The sequence below is a fragment of the Solanum stenotomum genome, chromosome 7 (genome assembly GCF_019186545.1).
Source record: "Solanum stenotomum isolate F172 chromosome 7, ASM1918654v1, whole genome shotgun sequence".
Taxonomy (NCBI): domain Eukaryota; kingdom Viridiplantae; phylum Streptophyta; class Magnoliopsida; order Solanales; family Solanaceae; genus Solanum; species Solanum stenotomum.
This window is the reverse complement of record NC_064288.1, coordinates 54572428-54593442: the sequence shown is the minus strand read 5'-3', so window position 1 is coordinate 54593442 and position 21015 is coordinate 54572428. Positions and strand designations below refer to the sequence as shown.

The window sequence follows — 21015 nt, the reverse complement described above, 5'->3', positions numbered from 1 at the left end:
TTTGAGATCAAAAATACCTCTGTCGTTATCTCAGGAGACCACAAATACCCTCAAGAGTTAACTATCTAAATTTTTAGTGATGTGTCAAGCCACATGGGACTAATCCCTCCACCTAAGCGTTGCCAACTAGGATTCACTACAAAAGAACTTGACCTTTAGCGGCGACAAAGTCGCCACAAAAAATCCCAAAATATTGCTACTAGGAGTGATTTTTAGTGGCGACTAAGGCTGCAACTTAACCATTCGCTAGTAAAACTTATTTTTTCAACAAAATAATATGAGAATTAATTTTTGGTTGCAACCTAATTTTGTAAAATAAATAACTTGCACTATCAACATTAAAAACATCCAATATATATTATTACGAAAATCATCAAAATTACTTCTTGATTCAAATCTCCTACTACATAATGCATCATTGTACATTTTATACATTTACATATGACATAAAAATAAAACATATAGAGTCTTCGAACTCCTTCTTAATCGATATCATTTTTTATTTTTCGAAAATAATGAAGAAAAAAACACAAATCAGAATTTAATGTTAAAAAACCTTTAGTAACGATATTCTGGGCTTTTGTGGCGACTGTTATCGCCGCTAAAGGTCTAGTTCTTTTGTAGTGAATCCTAGTTGGCAACGCTTTGGTGGAAGGATTAGTCCCACGTGGCTTGCCACGTCACAAAAAATTTAGGGTGTTAACTCTTGAGGGTATTTGTGGTCTCTTAGGATAACGGCGAGGGAATTTTCGATCCCAAAATGTAACGAAAGATATATATAAGTGATCTATTTCGCATAATTCAGGAGCAATTTTGACCCTTTTCCGTTTGGTTTATTTCTATTGTCATGTATAGTGTTTTTAGGTACAATATTTGTTATATTTGATCTATTTCAGATGTCTGATGTAATTTTTGAAATTTAACGACACTTTTTGATATCTTTAGTTACTTTTCAAATTAAATCTAACAAAAACTAATTATCTCAAGAAATATTAAATAAATTATTTATATTATCAATTGAAAAAAGAATTTTAGAAAGAAATTGGATGTGGTAATGAAGGTAAACACAAAGAGCTTAAAGTAAATAAAACAAAAAAAAGGATTATTATAAGAGCTACTATTCAAAAATAGACTTCAACAAAAACTTTATAAAATCTTTATATCAGTTGGCCACTGGTCCTTTCATAATCATTACCAATCTATTTTTAATAATGTTGAAGGCTACACTTTTTTTTAATCATCTAGCAAATTTCTTCTATGGTCCTATTATGCACCAAAATTCAACACTATGGTGTTCACCTAATAAAATGTGGGAACTTTGTGTGAATATCGAGTAAAACTTTTTCCCTATTTGGAAATCATATTTAGAAAATGACCACTTAATATAATTGACAAGCACAATTTAAATAGAAGAAAATGACCGTATAATTTTTTAATATATCATATATTGATCATTTGTATTATATTTTATTGATTTTCGGTGTAAAAAAAATATAGATATCTAATTTTGAGATTACTATTTAAGTTATAGTTACATAGAAATTTATAGTTTTAACTTGCTTTGGAATCAACTTAAAGCATACACAATCGAAGTTGCAAACTTCAAACATGTATGTTAGAAGTTTCAAACATATATGTTTCGAAAATAAAAGTAGTTTTTCTGAAGTTTGAACGATCAATTTTCATTTTTATCAATATTTTAATATTTTTCCAACAATATCCACTTTATTTAACCTCAAATAATTCAAAACTCACTTCTTTAAACTTATAACAATGATGATTTTAATGTTAAAACCCTTTAATCAGATGTGAATGAAATTTCTTGAAAATGTAGTTGCGCCTTAAATGGCGCTATGGGAAAAGGTTATACGTGCAATTTATTTGACAAAAAAGACTATATAACTAAAATAACATTTGTAACGGATCGTAAAATCAAATTTTCCTTGAATAGTGGAGATTGGCCCTTATTTAAATGGATTAGCTAGCATTTGGAAAATGTCTATATGCTCTTAAATGGTGTCCAATGGGCTGTTGTCTTCAGGCCCAACTAATTAGTTCAAAGGCTAGTGGGCTTTGTTTGTTGGCCCAGTCCACTACCTTTGTTGAATCTTGGGCTATTTGCAAGAAGGGGAGGGCCCAAAACATAACCCAACTTCTAACCCACTAATACTAGTTTGGGCCACGGTTCGATTCCGGTCGTTGCCCTAACCGGTTCAACCTTTTACTCTTTTTCTCCCATTTATGCGGTGAGTGTAGGCTTGACCCAATAAAATCCGTAATAGAAGGACTCGTTAGAGTTCCGATAATGGAGAAGTTACACATTTTACCATTAAGGTAAAAGTATATATAGTTGTTAGTCAATATACATATATCCTACGGACAATGACATCCTATCAAAAGAATAATAAAAAAGAAGATCTAATTCATTTATAATCCGCGCTGACTCAAGAGTGAGGAATTACAGAAAATAATGACATGATGACCACTTAAGAGTAAAAAATAAGCTTTCTCATAAATCGATAAAGGCTAGGATAATTTGTTAAGAATTTAATTTATACATAAAACTTTATATTGACAATATAAAAAAAATTAGTATTACACTAATTAGTTAGCATTGGCATATGTAATTTTTACTCCAAAGTTAAAAAGTACCAAAACATAAAAAACAAAAAAAATTATTTAATTAGTGAATTTTTGACAGGTATTGCAATGTTTAATTTGTTGAAAGTACAATGCAGACTTATTTTTATAAAAATATTTATTGAGATTGGAAAGCACATCGTAAAAAGTGATGATTGAATCTACAATTAAAAAATGCACATGTTGTGTTGAAGATGAGTTTGTAATTATACTATCTTATAAATATTTTCTCCGTTTTAATTTATATGACACAACTTAAATTTTGAATAAGATAAAATTACATCAATATAAATAGGTGGAATCACAAAAAACAATATATGATATATATGAGGATTGAATCCCTTGACTTGAAACATAAGTTTGATATAATCTATTTTTATAAAAGTTCAATAGTCATGAATTTTTAAATAAAAGTTATTTATTTGTCAAAATTTATGTGAAAGAGTCTAGAGTTGAAGGTCAAAACACTAAATTCTAATTATAAGTTCGGATATAAATTCTATAAATATTTTAAAATTACTACAAGACTATATAATTAATGATTTAAAATATTTTAAAAAGTTTTAAAAATTATGTTCAAAGAATCAGAGAAAAAATAGTTTGTCTCCTCGAACAGTAACACCTTCATTTAAATTGATGCATAACTTTTTAATATATAATTTAAGTATTATAAATCACGATAATTCAAAATCTTTTAGAAACATAAAAAAAATGCTATATAAAAACTCATTTAACTTTTGAAATTTGAACCCATTTCATTTTAATCAATGCAGATTTGTCCTTGCTCCAAAAAAAATATTCCCTTTCCACACAGATCCAAAAATAAAATTAAAATACATCTATCTTTTGTCTTTTATGTACTTAAAAATTATGAAATATTCCACATAGAAAAAGCAAACTTTTAAAATAAAATTGAAAAAATTAAAAGACTTGAAAAATAGGGTTTTGCAACATGTGTCTGTGTTTTTGAGGTATTCAAGTTTTTTTGTCTCATTATTTTCCCACTATTTTTTTGTTCACTCTTTGTTATGCCATGAGAACATGTTTCAATTTACTAACTAATTCAAACTATCTATCAATGATTCAAATTTGATTTAGTGGTAAGAGCGTAAAGTGATCTAGACACAAATTCTATAGTTCAGATAAAAAATTTAGTATTTAAATAGTGATGAACAAAGGCGGATCTGTTATAAAATTGTGTTTACTGACTCTTAGAAATTTTCCGCTTACCAAATGAACATGCTAGTACTCCAAAATACAAGGAAATATATAGAAATTTAGCCTTCTTGCTAATAAATAAATTATTAGGACAGCTAAAGAAAAAGTGCATAACATGTTTTCAAGTTACTACAACTCAATTTCTTGATGTACACTAAACTAAACTCTTCTTGTAAACAAAAACTAATTGCAAAGAGTAGCCATTTTCCCATGGTCCAAGACAGTCAATAGTTTCTTGTTTTCTTTGATCAATCATTGCAAGTTTTTTTGGAGTGATCACCCGGTTTTCGGTACTCACTTTACTGTTCTGACTCATTCAAATTCACATCGTGTAACATCCACTAAAAGAGGAAGCACTCACAACCTGCGGGATTCTTTCCATTCTCATGACTCAAACTTGAGACTTCTGATTAAGTTACTATTAACCAATTTCTTGATGGAAGCTAAGCTCTTCTTGTAAACAAGAGTACTTGCAAAGAGTAACCATTTTCCCATGGTCCATATCTACAATTACTTGTGTTATTGGATCAATCATGGCAAGTTTTTCTCATTCTTGATTCTCACGCAATATCGGCTACTCACTTTACCGTTCTGACTAACTTAGATTCCCAGTTGCTCGAACTCGAGACCTTTGATTAAGTTACAAGTAGTCAATTTGTTGATGGAAACTAAGCTTTTCTTGTAAACAAGAACTTGCAAAGAGTAGCCATTTCCCAATATTGGTCCAACACACTCAACAATCTCTTGTGTTCTTGGATCAATCATTTCAAGATTTGAACTTTTAGTTTCAACAAAAATTTCCCCATTGACACCATATCCAATTGGTCTTTTAACAATCAAAGTGGATTCAAGAACCAATTTTTTAGTCCAAAATCCAAACTTTTCCATCACCCAAATCTCAATACATGTCTTACTTTCAACAAGATAATGAAACAACATAGAAACATAACCATCATACAAACCAAGTGTTCCTAAATTTGAATTGAACACATCTGGAGTTTGTATCACTTGAAATTCTTCATTTCTAAAATCAAATGCAAGAATTTCGCAACGTCGTTTTTCGTCGATTTTCTTCCAGTAATAAAATCCGTCAAGATATGAATCAAAATATGACATGATTATATGACTACTCAAAAATGTATTGTCTTCAAAATGCCTCCAAGAATCAGTACTTAGTGAATAAACTGAAACAACAGCTGATGCACTTCTTGTAAATGTTTCTTCCTTGCAAAAATAATCCCTTATCCATACAACTTTGTAATCTTTACTCAATGGGTCCATTCCAAATCCAAAATGATGAGCATAAGACCTCACACTCTTCAAAAATGTCGACGGGTGCATGTCAGAATCTCCAGAAGCAGTACATTTTTGGAGAATCCGACACGAATACGGCAATATTTTTGTAGAGTCCCAACAAGATGGCCCAAAATAATTGTTGCTCGGACTCTTCAAAAATGTCGACGGATGCATGCTGGAATTTTGAGAAGCAGCACATTTTTGGAGGATTCGACACGGGTGCGGCAACATTTCTTGAGAGTCCGAGCAACATACGTCAAAATCATTGTTGGTTGGACTCTTCAAAAATATCGATGGGTGTGTGTCAGACCCTCTAGAGGAAGAAGCACATTTCTTGAGGATCTGACACGATTGCAATAACATTTCTGGAGAGTCCGAGCAACATAATGTCAACGGGTGCATGTCGGAACCTCCAGAAGCAGAACATTTCTGGAGGAACCAACACCGGTGCAACAACACTTTTGAAGAATCCGAACAACATAACCTCAAATCTATGTCTCTCGAACTCTTCAAAAATGTGTCAGAACCTCCAGAAACAGTGCCTTTCTGAAGGATCTAACACGAGTGCTGCAATATTTTTGAAGAGTCCGAACAACAGATACCACTAAAACAAGTAGACAAAGGTGGACTTGGTACTGATATTTTCTTGATTTCCTCAGTTGCAGGATTCCACATAGACATTTCATTCTTATCAAGATTATGCACAAAAAAAAGTCCATTCAAAGGGCCAATTAATGGCTTTAAAGAAGTGGATTTGTGCAAGTAAAAATCTTGAAGCATAGGGTATTCATCAATTGAAATAGATAATTGATTAGTGTCAAAAAAATAGAGATGAACAAAGGGAATTTCATAATTTTTTTTGTGGAAAAAATGTTTGATAATAAAATTTGGAGATTGAATAAGTGTGTACCAGTATTTGCACACAGATTTGAGTTTCAGTATAGATTTCACAGGCAAAATTGATAATATCTCCATGATTATATCTTCTGGAAGTTGATCAAACCTTGTAAAAAATCTCTCCATTTTGCAATAAATGTTTGTTTCTTGGTTGGATAATATAATGTCTTATTGTGACCTCAATTGCTCAAAAGTCTTCTTATATATGTCCCCCGATGACGCAGATTCAAGATTTAAACTTTATTGGTTCAAGCTCAGAATTTCATCACATCTCACTTGATTTACTTCTGTTCTAATAAATGTAGCGTGTCATTGTTTAAATTGTATTTACTTATTAGTATATGTTTCTTGAGAACTGAACACTATTGAGAAGATTATTTTTTTTAATATAACGGTATAGATGAAACAATTACTATTAATTATTGTTGAAATTTCTAAAATGGCACTTATTTTATAACGGAAAATGTATTAAATTTGAAGTCTTTTAGATGTTAACGTATATATAGGGTCATAATTAAAAGAGTTTATTGTGTTAGGATGTACTCATAACTTTTTTATATATAAGTGTGATGTTTAGGCTGATTTGTTTGTACCTCGATTAATTATATGAGGTATCTATTACTCCTGTATTTATTTTGACTAATTTTGTGAGATGCCTGCTACGTTCCACCAACATAGATAGAATATCAAATAACTCTATTAATCAAGATTTTGGATAAATAAAAAGAAATTACTTACTAGTATTTTTGCCTTCGATGAAACTTCAACCCAAGATCTCATGATTCTCAATAAATTTCATTGATAGAATGAATCGATATGACCTTAAATTTCTAAAAATAACTCTATTATCGGCTCTTAAACTTTTGAAACTTTTTTTAGCAATGTGTGACGCAATAAATAACAAAAGTGTCCTTTATAAATATTCTTATCATCTTAAAATTAATTAATTAATATGTATGTATTTTCATCTTCATTTTTTAAATTTAATTATCATATGTCAATATAACTTGACGTAACATCATAATTTTTCTTTGGGCCACCCCGTGATTTATATTCCCAACTACCAAACAAATCATGAAACATGCTTTAGGTGCTACTCTTTTATATATTGTATTACTAGTCATATTTAAAATGATTTTTTGGGTTGCCAATTGTCAAGAAGACTAAAATAAATAACAAGTTATAATAATTGTCAAAAAAATTTAAAATTTTTAAATGAATCGTCAAAATTATTAGGGAAAATGCATAAGTACCCCCCAGCCTTTGCTCGAAATCCCAGAGACACACCTAACCTTTACTAAGGTCCTATTACCCCCCCCCCCCGAACTTAATTTATCTATAATATTCTACCCCTTTTCGGCCTACGTGGCACTATCCTTGAAAAAAATGTCAACATGCGTTGGGCCCATAAAATAGTGCCACGTAGGCCAAAAAGGGGTAGAATATTACATATAAAATAAGTTTGGGGGGGTAATAGGACCTTAGTAAAGGTTAGGTGTGTCTCAGGGATTTCGGGTATAGGCTAGGGGGGTACTTATGCATTTTCCCAAATTATTATGATAATTGTCACATAAATCTTATGGAATATCAAAAAAAAATTCATCATTTGATCTAAGTGGTGTTATCATCGACATAAATAATATTTAGTGATGTGATTATTTTAAAATTTAGTCTGCAAAATTATTCGATATTTATACTGATGAAAATAGAAAATATCAAAGAAATACTTATAGGTGCTTACAACCTAGGCACCAACTTGAAAAAAAAAAGTCAAAATGTGTGGGCACAAACTCTTAAATGATTCTTAATATTAATTATTTCCTTTCATAAAATAAAAGATTTTATATTCAAATCTGTCAAAAACGATTCTTATTGATTCTTTTTCTTTTAGTCAATGAAATAGATTTATGATTTATTATTCTGTCTCTATTTCACCAATAAATAACACTAAATATCAAATAATTATCAGATGTATTTTTCAGCTTATTAGTATTCTTAATATTTATCTTAGTCTTTGGAATAAATCTGTCAAATAACAATGATAAAAAGGAGAATGGGAATCAACTTGCATACATATCAATTATTTTATCGAATATTTACTATTTCTCATCAATATTAGATACCGGATAGTTCTATTCATACATTTAACATTGTTTATACACCACATTGTGCAGATATGTGGTATGTTCAACGTCTCATGTTGACATAATGATATTTATATTAGTATTGATGTAAACATCGGATGCGGATAAATTCATACTTATGATCTTGCTCTCAAAAAATTCTTGTAGAATTTTCTATGGAAAATATTGGGAAGTTGTACTATGGTGGAGCAGCAAAATCTATTGTAGTAATGAAGACAACCACCTTTTCTTTAATAGGGTGATGTCCGGGCTAATTTACTCGCACTTCGACAATTTCACGAATATCAACTATATCCCATCAACGTAGGTATCGGGTAACTTTGTCCACTAAGATTTAGGTGGATGAGAAGAAATTACCTAGTGTCTTCGCCTCTGCTGGAATTTGAACCTGCAACCTCATGGTTTTCAACCAACATCGTCATTGACCACTAGGTGACACTTAGAGTGTGACAATCACTTTTTTTTTCACGGCGGTGGGGTCAAAGCTAGCTTGCTCGCATATCATACTATTCCACCAGATACTTATTACCTCCGATCAACACTTGTTCGGGTAACTTTGTAAAACAAAGCTTAGGTAGATGAGAAGATATCAACTAATGTTGTTTTGTTGGTGTCTCCGCTAGGATTTGAACCTGAGAAGACAACCACCTTTTTACAAGAATTGTCCTTCATCCAGTTTCTAACAACATTTTGACTCACCTTTCCATTTCTCAAAACAGCACAACATTTCAATTTCCTCAATCAAAAAGTTTTGTTAAAAGGAATGGAAATGCTAACATTAGTTACTAAGTACAGTTTCACCCAGTCTTTCAAAAACAGTCTTTCTACCTTCACAATGTAGAGATAAATAAGGCTGTGCACACATCACCTTCCCCAGACCACACTTGTGGGCTTACACGAGATATGTTATTGTCGTTGTAAGTACAGTTTCACCTAGATAGATTCTAAATCCAAAATGCACAAAGTTTGCTCAACATATCTGGCAGATATGTGTACGCAGGCTTATCCCTACCTTGTGAAGGTAAAGAGGTGTTTCCGATAAACCCTCGGCTCAAGTAAAGCATATCAAAAATCAAACAAGTAAAGCAAATACAATAGTGAAGAAGCTATGTTGAAAAAGAATGAAGAAGAGAACATTAACAACAACAAGTAATACGATCATTGTATTTATGTAATGTATAAATGATCTATTAAGAACTCAATAAGCAAAAAGGGTTATGGCCAAAACCCATAAATTTAAAATTCTGGATCCGCCTTTAGTCCATCCAACTTGCGGAATACTCCATATCCACTTGTGATGTGTTTCACTAGGAATGCAGAACCATTTAATACCCATAAGACTCGACAGAAGACGGGGTCATAGAGAAGCAAATTGGGATTAGCTGTGAAGAAGACTAATAACATCAACAGTACGCCTCAGTCTCAAACAAATTGGGGTCAGCTATATATATGAATCATCACTGACCATGCTACGCCATTCAAACTCATCTCATGCTAATATTAAACAATGAAGAAGACTAAGAGCCACATAAATTGCTGACAACGGAAGAAAAAGATAAGAGATTTAAAACTTTCATTAAAGGCAGGCATAATGTGAGCAACAAAGAATTTGGTAAGGGAACTTACAACAAACCGATGATTCATGTTCTTTTAACACATCCTCTCTAGCCAGAGCTTCTCCTTCTTGAAATAACAATCAAATACAAACGCCTTCTTAAAAAACAATCAGTACAGCAACATCCTAACAGGAGTCCTTATGTGTCGTCCTATACGCCCATAAGGCATCATCCAGAAGTTGAAAAGACAAAATGAAAAAAAAAACACCTTAAAGGTTCCTTGAATGGAAAACCGCCTTGGTATCGTCATATAGAAAGCAACCAATAACAAAGAGAACTCAACTGGCAGGGAAGGGCCAATTTACCTAATTTAGGTACACATTCCATTTAAACTTCTAAGCATCTCAAAACATTTGACATGCTTCTACAAATCCCTCCATTTCAATTTCTTTGTCTTAGTTTGACTCGGAATAGAGTTGAAGAAAATAAAGACTTTTAAATCTTGTGGTCTTAAATTAAAGATGTGAGTAATGAACCGAAATGCCCTTAGAACCTGGTGGTCTAAATATGTCATGTAGGATTTTGGGGGTAAAGGAAAGTAAGAGAAACAAACTGAAACGGAAGATGGTCTTTGTAGTTGATTGACATAATTTTACTTTGTATTTTTCAATTCATTGCAGTTAAATTATTTTTATAGTAATTTTTTCTTTACATTCTACATTTCTTACTTTTCTTCATTTAACACTTATTTTTTCACTAAAGCACCATTTTAATTGACTTTGCAGTTAAACCTCCATACGTCTTGGTGCTTAGCTACATTTTTTTACATTTGACATCAATAATAAAGCCGTGCATATCAATGCGCAAACTAGGAACAACAAGGATAGAAGAAATGCAAACGATATGTTTACTTGAATTGAAAGAAAAAGATGAGTCCGAAATTTGACGAAGGACAAAATTTATCATAGAAAACAATGTTGTAACAATAAACGGAAAAAGACAATCACTACTAAAGATCATGTACCTCCTTCCCCTCTCGAGATGAGGAAAAATTTTGAACTCAGCAATTGTTCAAAATCTACTCATATTCAAACTGAACATCTACATGCAAATACTTCCTCATAAGCCTTACAATAAAGGATGTGAAGTTGGCTAATGTATGGCATTCTTCGTGTGTTTTGGTTTCTGAGACGACTCCATAGATTACCAACTTCCTCAGGTTAGGGCACCTTTCCAGTAGTCCTGCTACCCAATGGGAGAACAGGTCGCCAATGACCATCCATCCAAGCTCCAAGACGACTACATTTTCCAATTGAAAAGAATCTTGCGATCCATAATGAAGTGCTGTCTCTCTTAGTTCATAGCTCAATGATAGATGACTTAATTGTGGAAAGCAAGCGGAAATCGTCTCAATATCCACAGCCTCATCCTCATCGTCGAACACAACTCCCCATAGCCTCAGTCTTTTTAGCTTCGATGATTTTGCTATCATGTGATGGAACTTGGACCACATGATTGTGAAATTACTGACATCCACAATCTCGAGATCTTCAGCACTCTCGCCAATATCAAGATGGATGACACTAACATCATCAATCTTAAGGTGACTCAATGAACCCTTGCTAACAAGCTCAAAGACCTCAAGTGTACAATCTTTCAGATGCAGCTTCTCAAGACTATCCGCTTCCAGAATGATTTTTTCCAAACTAATGGCTTCAACATAGATATCTTTTAACGAGTTACTTGTCAGCTCCATCATTGCCTGTGGATCAGACATAACAATGTCTATACTAACAAGGCTCAAGACCTCAACTTTCGGGCAAGCTGTGAGGAAAAGACTCAGATCTAAAGCTGATATACTAACATAACTTAGTGAAAGAGACCTCAAGCAAGGGAACTTTTGGTAACTAGGTTCAACACCCGTGATTGTATTGTGTGCAAGAGCCAACACTTCTAGCCTCTGGCGACCACATTTTTCAAGTATATTAATGTTTGGGGTAGTCCTGACATTGTAATGCAACTGGCGTAACGTTTCTCTGGTATACATTAGCCAAGCTATTACCGGAGCAGCAGAGAACTCGTCGACATCATCCATGATGATCGAAAGGCAATGCAGTCCATTAGTCTGGAAAATCGTCTGAGTTACAATTATCTCAAGTCTGCTCCTTGTGAGCTCATGATAAACAGGCCAGTCATTCGAGTTAAACATGAGTGTATGAAGATGATTCCTCCAAGCCTCTCGCCACTTCTGACAAGTAGAAGATGCTATCACAACATCTCGCGCAGCTCCAACACGGGACAAAATGTTCCCAATCACCTCAACAGGAAGGTACTCCATACCCTCAAATACAACAACAAATACAACTAGCGGGCCCCTAGAAAACAATGTTATAGTCCAAGCAATTCCACTTAAATCTCCAAACTACATCACAATATTATCCAAGGGATTCTTATCAAGGAAAAGGCCAACATGTGGTGTAAGATATTCATTCATAAGCTAATCAAACCCCAGATTATCAACCAAAAATGTAATATCCAGAAACCCTTTTAACTAAACTAGCAAATGATAACTCTACCAGAGACAATTTCTTGATTCCCACTATAAGTCAGCCAAAAACCCAAATCTAGAATCTGGTTTCTGAAATAATATAAGAGCATACCAAGTTAAGGTTTTGACCTTTGGGGCAATATTTGAGAAGCCAAAAATCCCATCTTTAACTCATCAACTTCCAATCCACAAACCTCAAATAAAGAATCTGGTTCCTGAAAAGACACAGAAGCACAATCAAAGTTAAAGTTCTGACCTTTAGGGAAATATTTTAGAAACCAAAAATCCCATCTTTAACTCAAAAAAATTCCAATCCTGCGACTCAAATCAAGAATCAGAAAGACACAAAGAGCATACCAAGATAAAGTTTTGACCTTTGGGACAATAAAAATCTCATCTTTAACTCATCAACTTCCACAATATAAACTACTAAATCAAGAATCTCAAAAAAACTGATAACATATCAGATGAGGAAACCAAAAAAATCAAGAATAATTTAACAAAAAGCTTACCACATAAATCATAGGATTATGATCATGTCCCACAACAAGACATCAATCGATCAAACCAAAAAACAGTGAACAGAGAGGGACAACAGAAGGAATCTGATTCGATTTTCTGTGAAAAAAAGGGTCAAGACGGCATTGTGGGTTGGGGGCTTTGGGGGGTGAGCGGGGGAACCAGACACAATTCACACAAACACAACAAAAAAACACAGTAACGTGTGTGTTGGTGTGTGAAAAGTGGGTCGCACGTGAGAATCAGTGTCACAATGGAACTTTCATCTGACCAATCATGGGGGGTGGCTCTTTGGTCGCGGTGGAGCAATAAAAACTCTTTCATCTTTAATCAATTGTCTTGAATTCGTTTTGAATATAGAGTTACATTTTTACGGAGCTTTAGTTATCCCTTAATTTACTAGGCTTATCATTGTTGATGTTAATAATCTCTTAATATGGGACTTGCCGACATAAATCTCAGAAGCCAACCACCACCTACTAGAAATTTTTTGACTAAGTGCGTATAGTAACATAGGCATATCTAATAGGTTCACATCAATAACTTTTCTCCAAAATTTATATATTGTATTAAATATAAATTTAATTATTTTTGCATATAAACTTAAAGTCAGAATTTCAAAGTTTAAATTCATCTCTATTCAAAAATTAGTAACAAAAATATCGAGTTGACGGGGTTAGATACCAATAAACATATACTTGAAAGGACAAGGATAAAGAACTATGATTGAAGTTTCTTTTCTTTTGGTATTTTTTAAAGATGATTTTTCATTGGTGGCTTTTTATTTTATTTTATAGAAACCTTCAATGAATCAGCCACAAGAATACTCTATGAAAAATTGACAGGTTGTGAATTGTTGCAGCACACTCATTTTATCAATGTTTTTTACTTTACTCTCCTCCCTATAAATATTTTTTGGCATCGAATATCTACATCAGATTAATATAATTTATCATAATCAAATAATTTAACAAAGTATATATTATATATATTAATTAACTCATAATTGTGTATATTCATACACATAACATGCATTCGTTAATTTGACGATTACATCAGATGTGAGTAAGCTTTTACCCTCCAATACTATATCCAACAGAGGGGATATAATATATATTTGAAATTTGAATACTGGTGCAATACTATATCTGTGACTCTGCTCTTCCCAAACTTCACTTGTGTGATTGCAGTGGGGTTGTTGCTGCACTTTGCACTCTAATCTCCCATAATTTTCACCCGCTTCATTAACCTCTAGGTGACACCTTTGATACAAGTTAATTTTACTGTTTGGTAGTTCTGGAACTTTAGAACTCCAAGAAAATCTTTCCATTTCTGTAATATCAGTAGATTATAAAAATGCCATGACTGCCAATTTTTACATCTAATAAACACAATAGAAAGATATATATATATATATAAGATATGGCATATTAATTCCAGGAATAAATCTTTATTTCATTCTTTGTCTACCTAATGAAAAGTACATTATAAACATCATGTCTCAGTGAAAATCATCTCACTTTCCAGCACCTTTACTGGCTGTTGTCATGAAAGATTCACCACAACCGCATTGCCCTTTCGAGTTGGGATTAATAAAAATGAACTCAGACCTGCACATAAAATGTAAGAACGCGTCAAGAGTTACTTGCGGAGGACACCATATGAAACAGGGACAGGTTTGGACAAGTCGAAACATCTTTAAAGGATTTGTCTCAGGGCAACAGTTCACAGGGCTGCTGCATCTGACGTATCATGCTAAACAACATTTTGATTCTCTTCTGGACCCCCTGCCCCCAGAAATCTTCATCAGCAGAAACCAACACAGATAGATAGTACAACAACAACATACCCAGTATAGTCACAAAAGTGGAGTCTGGGGAGGGTAGAGTGTACGCAGACCTTATTTCTACTTTGTTAGGTAGAAAGGTTGTTTTCGAAAGACTCTCGGCTCAAAGAAACACAAATAGATAGTATGCTTACCAAAAAACTAACATGAACTGGCAATCCAATAAACGAGAAGATAAACAAGAACATGCAAGACTTTTGTCTCCCTCATCCAACAGTAAGTCTTGATACTATGGTTTTCTGGAGTCGATAACTTCATATTTCTCAAAACTAACCTTATAATGGCAAAACTTTCCCAGAATAATTTGCACATAAACAAACAATAATTAGACCTTCAATGATATCAGAACAGCTAATGGAGTATGTTACATGGCATTAGTATAAACTAAAGCAGACGATGACAAAACTAACTGCTGAACACCCAAAGAAAAATTAACGGCAACAGATGGGAGTTGGATAACGCGACACGTGAGAAAGCTACTTAGGGTTCAAAATATGTAAGATTACTTAAATTAGGTGTTTCCAGTCCTTTTCATCCAAAAGCAAAATGACCCACTTGTGCACAAAATTAAAAGGCTTAGAACCAACAGTATAGAAACGGACAAGTAAATCCCTTACCTCAATTTATCATCCACAAAATCCATCTTGGTACCAATCACGTGCATCAATGCCTTAGGATCAATAAGTATTTTTACTCCCTTCTCTTCAATCAACTCATCAAATTTACCCTTCTCATCTACAATGTTCAAAGGGTTGTGATTAGAAATAGAACCACAACAGAAATCCATAGCATAATCAGTTTGATGTATATCATTAGCCATAGACTAATTAGTCCTGCTGATGGATTATTTTGTGAGCATAACGAGATTGAATAGATTCAAAGAAGAAAGTTCATCAAAAATAAAAAATAAAATTGTCCCCCAGGCTTGGCTCAATCGGAAAAAGTTGAAGAACTTGCGACTTAAAGTCACAAGTTTGAGTCTTGCGACAAGTGAACTAAGTAACTGACAATTTGCAACAATATTGTCAATGTCAAACGCAAAAAGAGTATAAAAGTGCTAAGATTGTCCATGGCACTAAGCAATTTGAAGTGTGAATGTGTTTTGTTTTTTTTTTGCATATATTTGAAGTGTGAATGTTAGTGAAGGGTGGTACAAATGGATTAAAAGATGAAAAGTATAAATGCAATGGTTAACTGTAAACAACAAAAGACAATTCTAAATGCATAGGAGTTATTACCATTCTTAAGTGAAACGCGCAGTTAAGTTTCAGATTCAAGTTTAACAAAAAAAATTTATAATTTTCTAATTCTATATTCCTAATTCAAAAAAATTAATAATAAATATGTCACTTTGCCAATTATATTTATTTTTTAAGGTTGTCCACTTGAAGAAACCACAAATTGAAAAAATTGACACCCATATTAAATTTGCCAATGAGCAATAAGATAAACATAGTACTGCCTTGTTGACTGTACAGAACACCACTTGAATGACCGGGGCACCCAACCTGCATTGCACATAGCATTTAGTTATTGCTCATTTGAAGAGAGGTTTAGAATGTTTCCCTTCTTGGATAGCTCTGGCACTTAAGGAAGTAAATTATGTTGGATAGTGTGGTATCTTAAACAAATTATATCACAGAAAGAAAATCCGTTAACTCGAAGCAAAAGATCCTGCTACGCTGGAATTTATCCTTGGCCAACCTGTAAAGGGAAAAAACACAAAACTGCGGGACATGTAAAAGTATATGCACCAAACGTAGAGAAACGATTTGCTGGGATTGGATTCCTCCAAACTGAAATAGAAAGACTGCAGAATACTAAAACCCTATGGCGCACATACCAAATGAGTGTAAGATAGATTGAGCAAGAAATTTAATCAAGATCATGTATTCAATAGTTAAAGAAGGAGATCTTTATTTCTAAAACATGTCGAGATGTACGACATATCAATCATTAAGAACTAAAGTTACATTTGAAGAAATAAGGTAAAAAGGTGAACTACAAAATGGGAGATATCATGTTTCTCGTCTAACAAAAATCGTGAAATCATCAAATGGGCATTAATCAGGGGAAACAAGATGATGATTAAAAAAGAAAACAAATCCTTAGCAAAAGTACATCAATATTAATTACATTCTAAAAACCCTAGTTTCATATGGATCGCGAGAATGTTGATAAGAGAAAACTCAGATGGCGCTCACTTTGTTCAGTCGGAAGGTAGGAGTGCGGTTACCGCTTGTAAACTCCTTGGTGCAATGTGTTCATTTGAAGTCACCAACCTCGGTTTTATCACCTCACAACCATTATATTTTGTGAGCTTGGTTACATCTTAAAGTAGCATAATAATAAATGCACGGTGAGATGACAAAATCCATGAAAGATTATTCTACGGGTAGAAGCAGATCCAAGATTTAAAGTTTATGGTTCTCATCGATCTTAAATTAAAAAAAAAAAAGACTTTATTGGAAGTGCCCAAGGGGAATGAACTCTCACTGAGGCGGGAAATAAAAATTAAGTAAGTTCCATTTCTGCCTCTAGACCAAGAGCTTACTTTGTTACCAGAAACAAATAGATTTTATATATTTAATGGATTTCTCAATATAAATATAGGGTCTATACAAAAGTTACCGGGTTCGGGAACCCGCACCCGGTACCCTAGCAAGAACAATAGTGATATAATTGAAGAATAAATAATAATACAATACTAATAGTGATATTGATAAGTAGAAGAGGGATCAAATAAGGTGCTCTAAGCTAGAACCATGCTCTCCCACAGAAAAGAGAGAAATCACTCGACTATTTACTTAACCCTCTACCCTGATTCTCAACCTTTATATTTTTTTTATCTAGGGTCATGTCGTCAGTGAGATGAAGAGGTGTTGTGTCATGTCTAACCCAAGATCAACTAACCCAAGATCCTTCAAGAATTGAAGGAGAGATAGTAGACTTCTACAAGATGTTATATACTGAGACTACTTACTGGAGACCTGCCTAAACTAATGCTACTTGCCCCGGGTTAACAGAGGAGGAAAAGGAGAATCTGCAAAGGAACTTTGAGGAGAGTGAAGTCCTAAAATGTGTGCAATTGATAAAGCACCTGGGCCTGATGGATTCACCATGGGTTTTTTCTTAAAATGTTGGGAGGTGGTAAAGGAGGACATGAAAGCTTTCCAAAACTTCTATGAGCAGGAAGTGTTTGAATGCAACATTTATTACTCTCATCCCAAAGAAGAAGGGTGCTAAAGAATTGAGATTTCAGACCCATAAGCTTAATAGGCAGCATCTACAAGCTTTTTGCTAAAGTTCTGACAGAGAGAATGAAAGGGGTAATGGCTAAACTTGTGGATTCCCGACAAATGGCTTTTCTCCAAGGAAGACAAATCATGGATGCAGTGTTGATAGCTAATGAGGCAGTGGATTCCAGACAAAAGCAAAAGAAACTTTGTAAGCTAGACATGGAGAAAGCCTATGACCATGTTAATTAGGAATATCTTTTGACCACAATGTATTTACAAAAGCAGAAAGGAAGTATAATCTATCCAAAATCTGAACCAGACCTAAATGGATCCTAAACCATCTATGATTGACTCAGTTTCATTGGAGTAGACATTTGTACACCAAAANAGGCAAGGAGACCCTTTGTCTCCTTTCCTTTTCCTACTTGCTATGGAAGGGCTGANAATCCCATAACATCAGGATTCCTCCTCTGGTTCCACTGGCCTCTAAACAAGCATATTTAATCCATCTCCCTGCCCAAATTTGTTTAACTAAGTCCTGTACATCGCCTTCTAATTTAGTTTCCTGGAGGCAGACAATGTCTGTTTTCCAGTCCTGCAACAGGTTTTGTACCACCCTTCTCTTTCCCTGTTCATTCAGCCCCCTAACATTCCATGAGATTAATTTTATCCTCATGGAGTATTATGTGACCATGTTAATTAGGAATATCTTTTGACCACAATGGGGAGATTGGGATTTGGGATGAAGTGGATCAAATGGATCAGACATTGTATCACCACTGTGAGATTCTCAGTACTTATGAATGGATCCCCTGTTCGTTTCTTTAGTGCAGAGAGGGGACTGAGGCAAGGAGACCCTTTGTCTCCTTTCCTTTTCCTACTTGCTATGGAAGGGCTGAACAATATGATCAAATAAGCTAAAGTGAGGGGATGGCTCAGAGGTTTTGAGGTCAGTAGACCTGAAGTAGATAATGTGGAAATTATCCATCTACAATATGCGAATGACACATTGATAGTATGTGATGCTGATGAAGGCCAACTAAAGATGTTGAGGGTGATCCAAGGGTTCTCTGGTCTACACATTAATTGGAGGAAAAGCCACCTCTATCCAATTAATGAAGTACACAACATGGAAGCTTTAAATGTTGTTATGGGAGGGGAAATTGGAGCACTACCTACATCATATCTTGGGATGCCTTTGGGGGCAAATTCTCAGTCATATGAAATCTGGAACAATGTGGTTGAGAAATATGAAATGAAGTTAGCAAGATAGAAATCACAATATCTCTCCAGGGGTGGCAGGTTGACCTTGATTAATTTTGTTCTTGATTCACTACCAACCTATATGATGTCAGTATTCCCAATTCCCAAAAGTGTAATCACTAGGTTGGATAAAATCAGAAGAATTTTTTTCTAGCAAGGAAACAGTGAGAGGAAAGGCTACAACTTGGTTAAATGGGATGTTGTGATAGTGGGAAAGAAGCATGGAGGTCTCAGAATAAGGAATTTGATGAATCAAAGCAAAGCCCTTATGATGAAATGGTTGTGAAAGTTCAATAATGAAGAACAGTCCTACCGGAAGGAAGTCATTGAGGCAAAACATGAAGAGGAAGATAACTGGATGACCAAAGAAGTGACTACACCATATGGGGTAGTGTATGGAGATCCATTAGATCTCTGTGGTCTGAGTTAAAGGCGAACACAAAGATCAAAGTGAGGAATGGAGAGAAAACAGAAATTTGGAAAGATGTTTGGCATGAGGCAGGTAGGCAAGAGGTCTTGTATCCTGATATATATTCTCTAGTATCTCACCAACAGAAGACCATAGTAGATCACTGGACTCCTCAAGGGTGGAACTTCATCTTTAGAAGACAATTAAATGATTGGGAGATTCAAAGGGTAGCAGATTTTTTCAACACCATTGGGCAATTTAATGGACTCGAAGGAGGTCAAGACATTTTGTGGTGGAAAGGCAATCGAAAGGGCAACTTTAAAGTGGGTTGTGCATACAACTGGCTAAACCACACCAATCAACCTCAAAGTCACTGGCCATGGAGAGGAATCTGGAAGTCAAAAATTCCACTCAAAGTGGCATGTTTTGTCTGGTTGTTAGCCAAGGAGGCTGTACTGACTCAAGACAACTTAACTCTAGATGTTTCTTTTGTGGGGAAAATGCTGAGACAGTTAACCAACTCTTTCTACACTGCAAAATCACTGGCCAACTATGGAGGTTATTCCTGAATCTTAAGGGTATGTCATGGACCATGCCTGCCAAGATCACAGAAGCAATCCAGAGTTGGGAGGAAGCAGGAAAGCAATCCAAGAATAGAGACAGATGGAGAATTGTCCCAGCAAGTATATGGTGGGCTATATGGAAGGAAAGGAACTCTAGAGCTTTTGATAGTGTTGAGAATAGTATGCAAAAAATCAAACTAAATTGTCTTATGCTACTGTGTTTTGGGTGTAATCAATTATACTCAAATGATACTATCTCCATAATTGATGTACTAGACTCAATTTAGTAAATGATAGTATAATTTGAAGTACATGTTGTAAATACTGACCAATACAGTATTAGTACCGACTTTTGAGGAATAGACAAAGTTACCAATTTCAAGAGAAAAAAAAATTCAACTCCGTGCATGGCTTTTTTTCTATTTTTTTTGGGGGGGGGCAGTGTTTTGGACGTGAAAGGCGACAAGGGCCTGCCTCCCTTAGCGGCGAGGCGCTCGCCTTTTTGAATTGAGGCGGCAATTAATACCAAAAATTTGAACTATTTAATTGCATATAGAAATATCCAAAATTTCAATAGCAATAACATTCATTAGCAAATATTTCAATTAAAAAACTAATAGTAGATATTAAAAGTATAAAACTTGAATGACTCAATAATTCATAAGACAATTGATAGGCAATACTCCAATGTCCTTTTTGTTACCATCATACGCCATTGAATTCACTATTTATGGACAAACAAATATTATATTAATTAGTATAAAACTAAATTGAGTAGGGAAGAAATAAATATAGAAGGATTGAATTTTTTTANAGTTACCAATTTCAAGAGAAAAAAAAAATTCAACTCTGTGCACGGCTTTTTTTCTATTTTTTT

The 21015-nt window shown here is 34.1% G+C and overlaps 2 protein-coding genes and 1 pseudogene across 3 annotated transcripts in view; all 3 read right to left on the bottom strand.

Annotated features, from left to right (window-relative positions):
• Positions 1-3898: 3898 nt before the first annotated feature.
• LOC125870592 (uncharacterized) lies at positions 3899-6227 on the bottom strand (annotated as a pseudogene). The gene has a single exon (XR_007446916.1). The product of XR_007446916.1 is annotated as an uncharacterized LOC125870592 (transcript).
• A 4329-nt stretch (positions 6228-10556) lies between these two features.
• Positions 10557-12897, bottom strand: LOC125870596 (F-box/LRR-repeat protein At1g67190-like). Its single transcript, XM_049551059.1, has 2 exons — positions 12812-12897; positions 10557-12514 (listed from the first exon to the last, which is right to left on the bottom strand). Exon 2 carries the CDS (start codon positions 12087-12089, stop codon positions 10830-10832), a length of 1260 nt encoding a protein of 419 aa, XP_049407016.1. The 5' UTR covers positions 12090-12514; positions 12812-12897; the 3' UTR covers positions 10557-10829.
• A 1195-nt stretch (positions 12898-14092) lies between these two features.
• The window catches only part of LOC125870602 (iron-sulfur assembly protein IscA-like 1, mitochondrial), a 15921-nt gene continuing 8998 nt past the window's right edge, over positions 14093-21015 (bottom strand). The window contains exons 2-3 of the mRNA XM_049551070.1: positions 15282-15399; positions 14093-14428 (exon numbers count right to left, since the gene is read on the bottom strand). Coding sequence (XP_049407027.1) covers positions 14335-14428; positions 15282-15399 — 212 coding nt within the window. The 3' untranslated portion in view covers positions 14093-14334. The remainder of the gene's footprint in view (positions 14429-15281; positions 15400-21015) is intronic.

Coding starts and splice junctions, on each gene's coding strand:
- LOC125870596 (XM_049551059.1), bottom strand. CDS start 12,089: ATGGAGTACCTTCCTGTTGAGGTGATTGGGAACATTTTGTCCCGTGTT.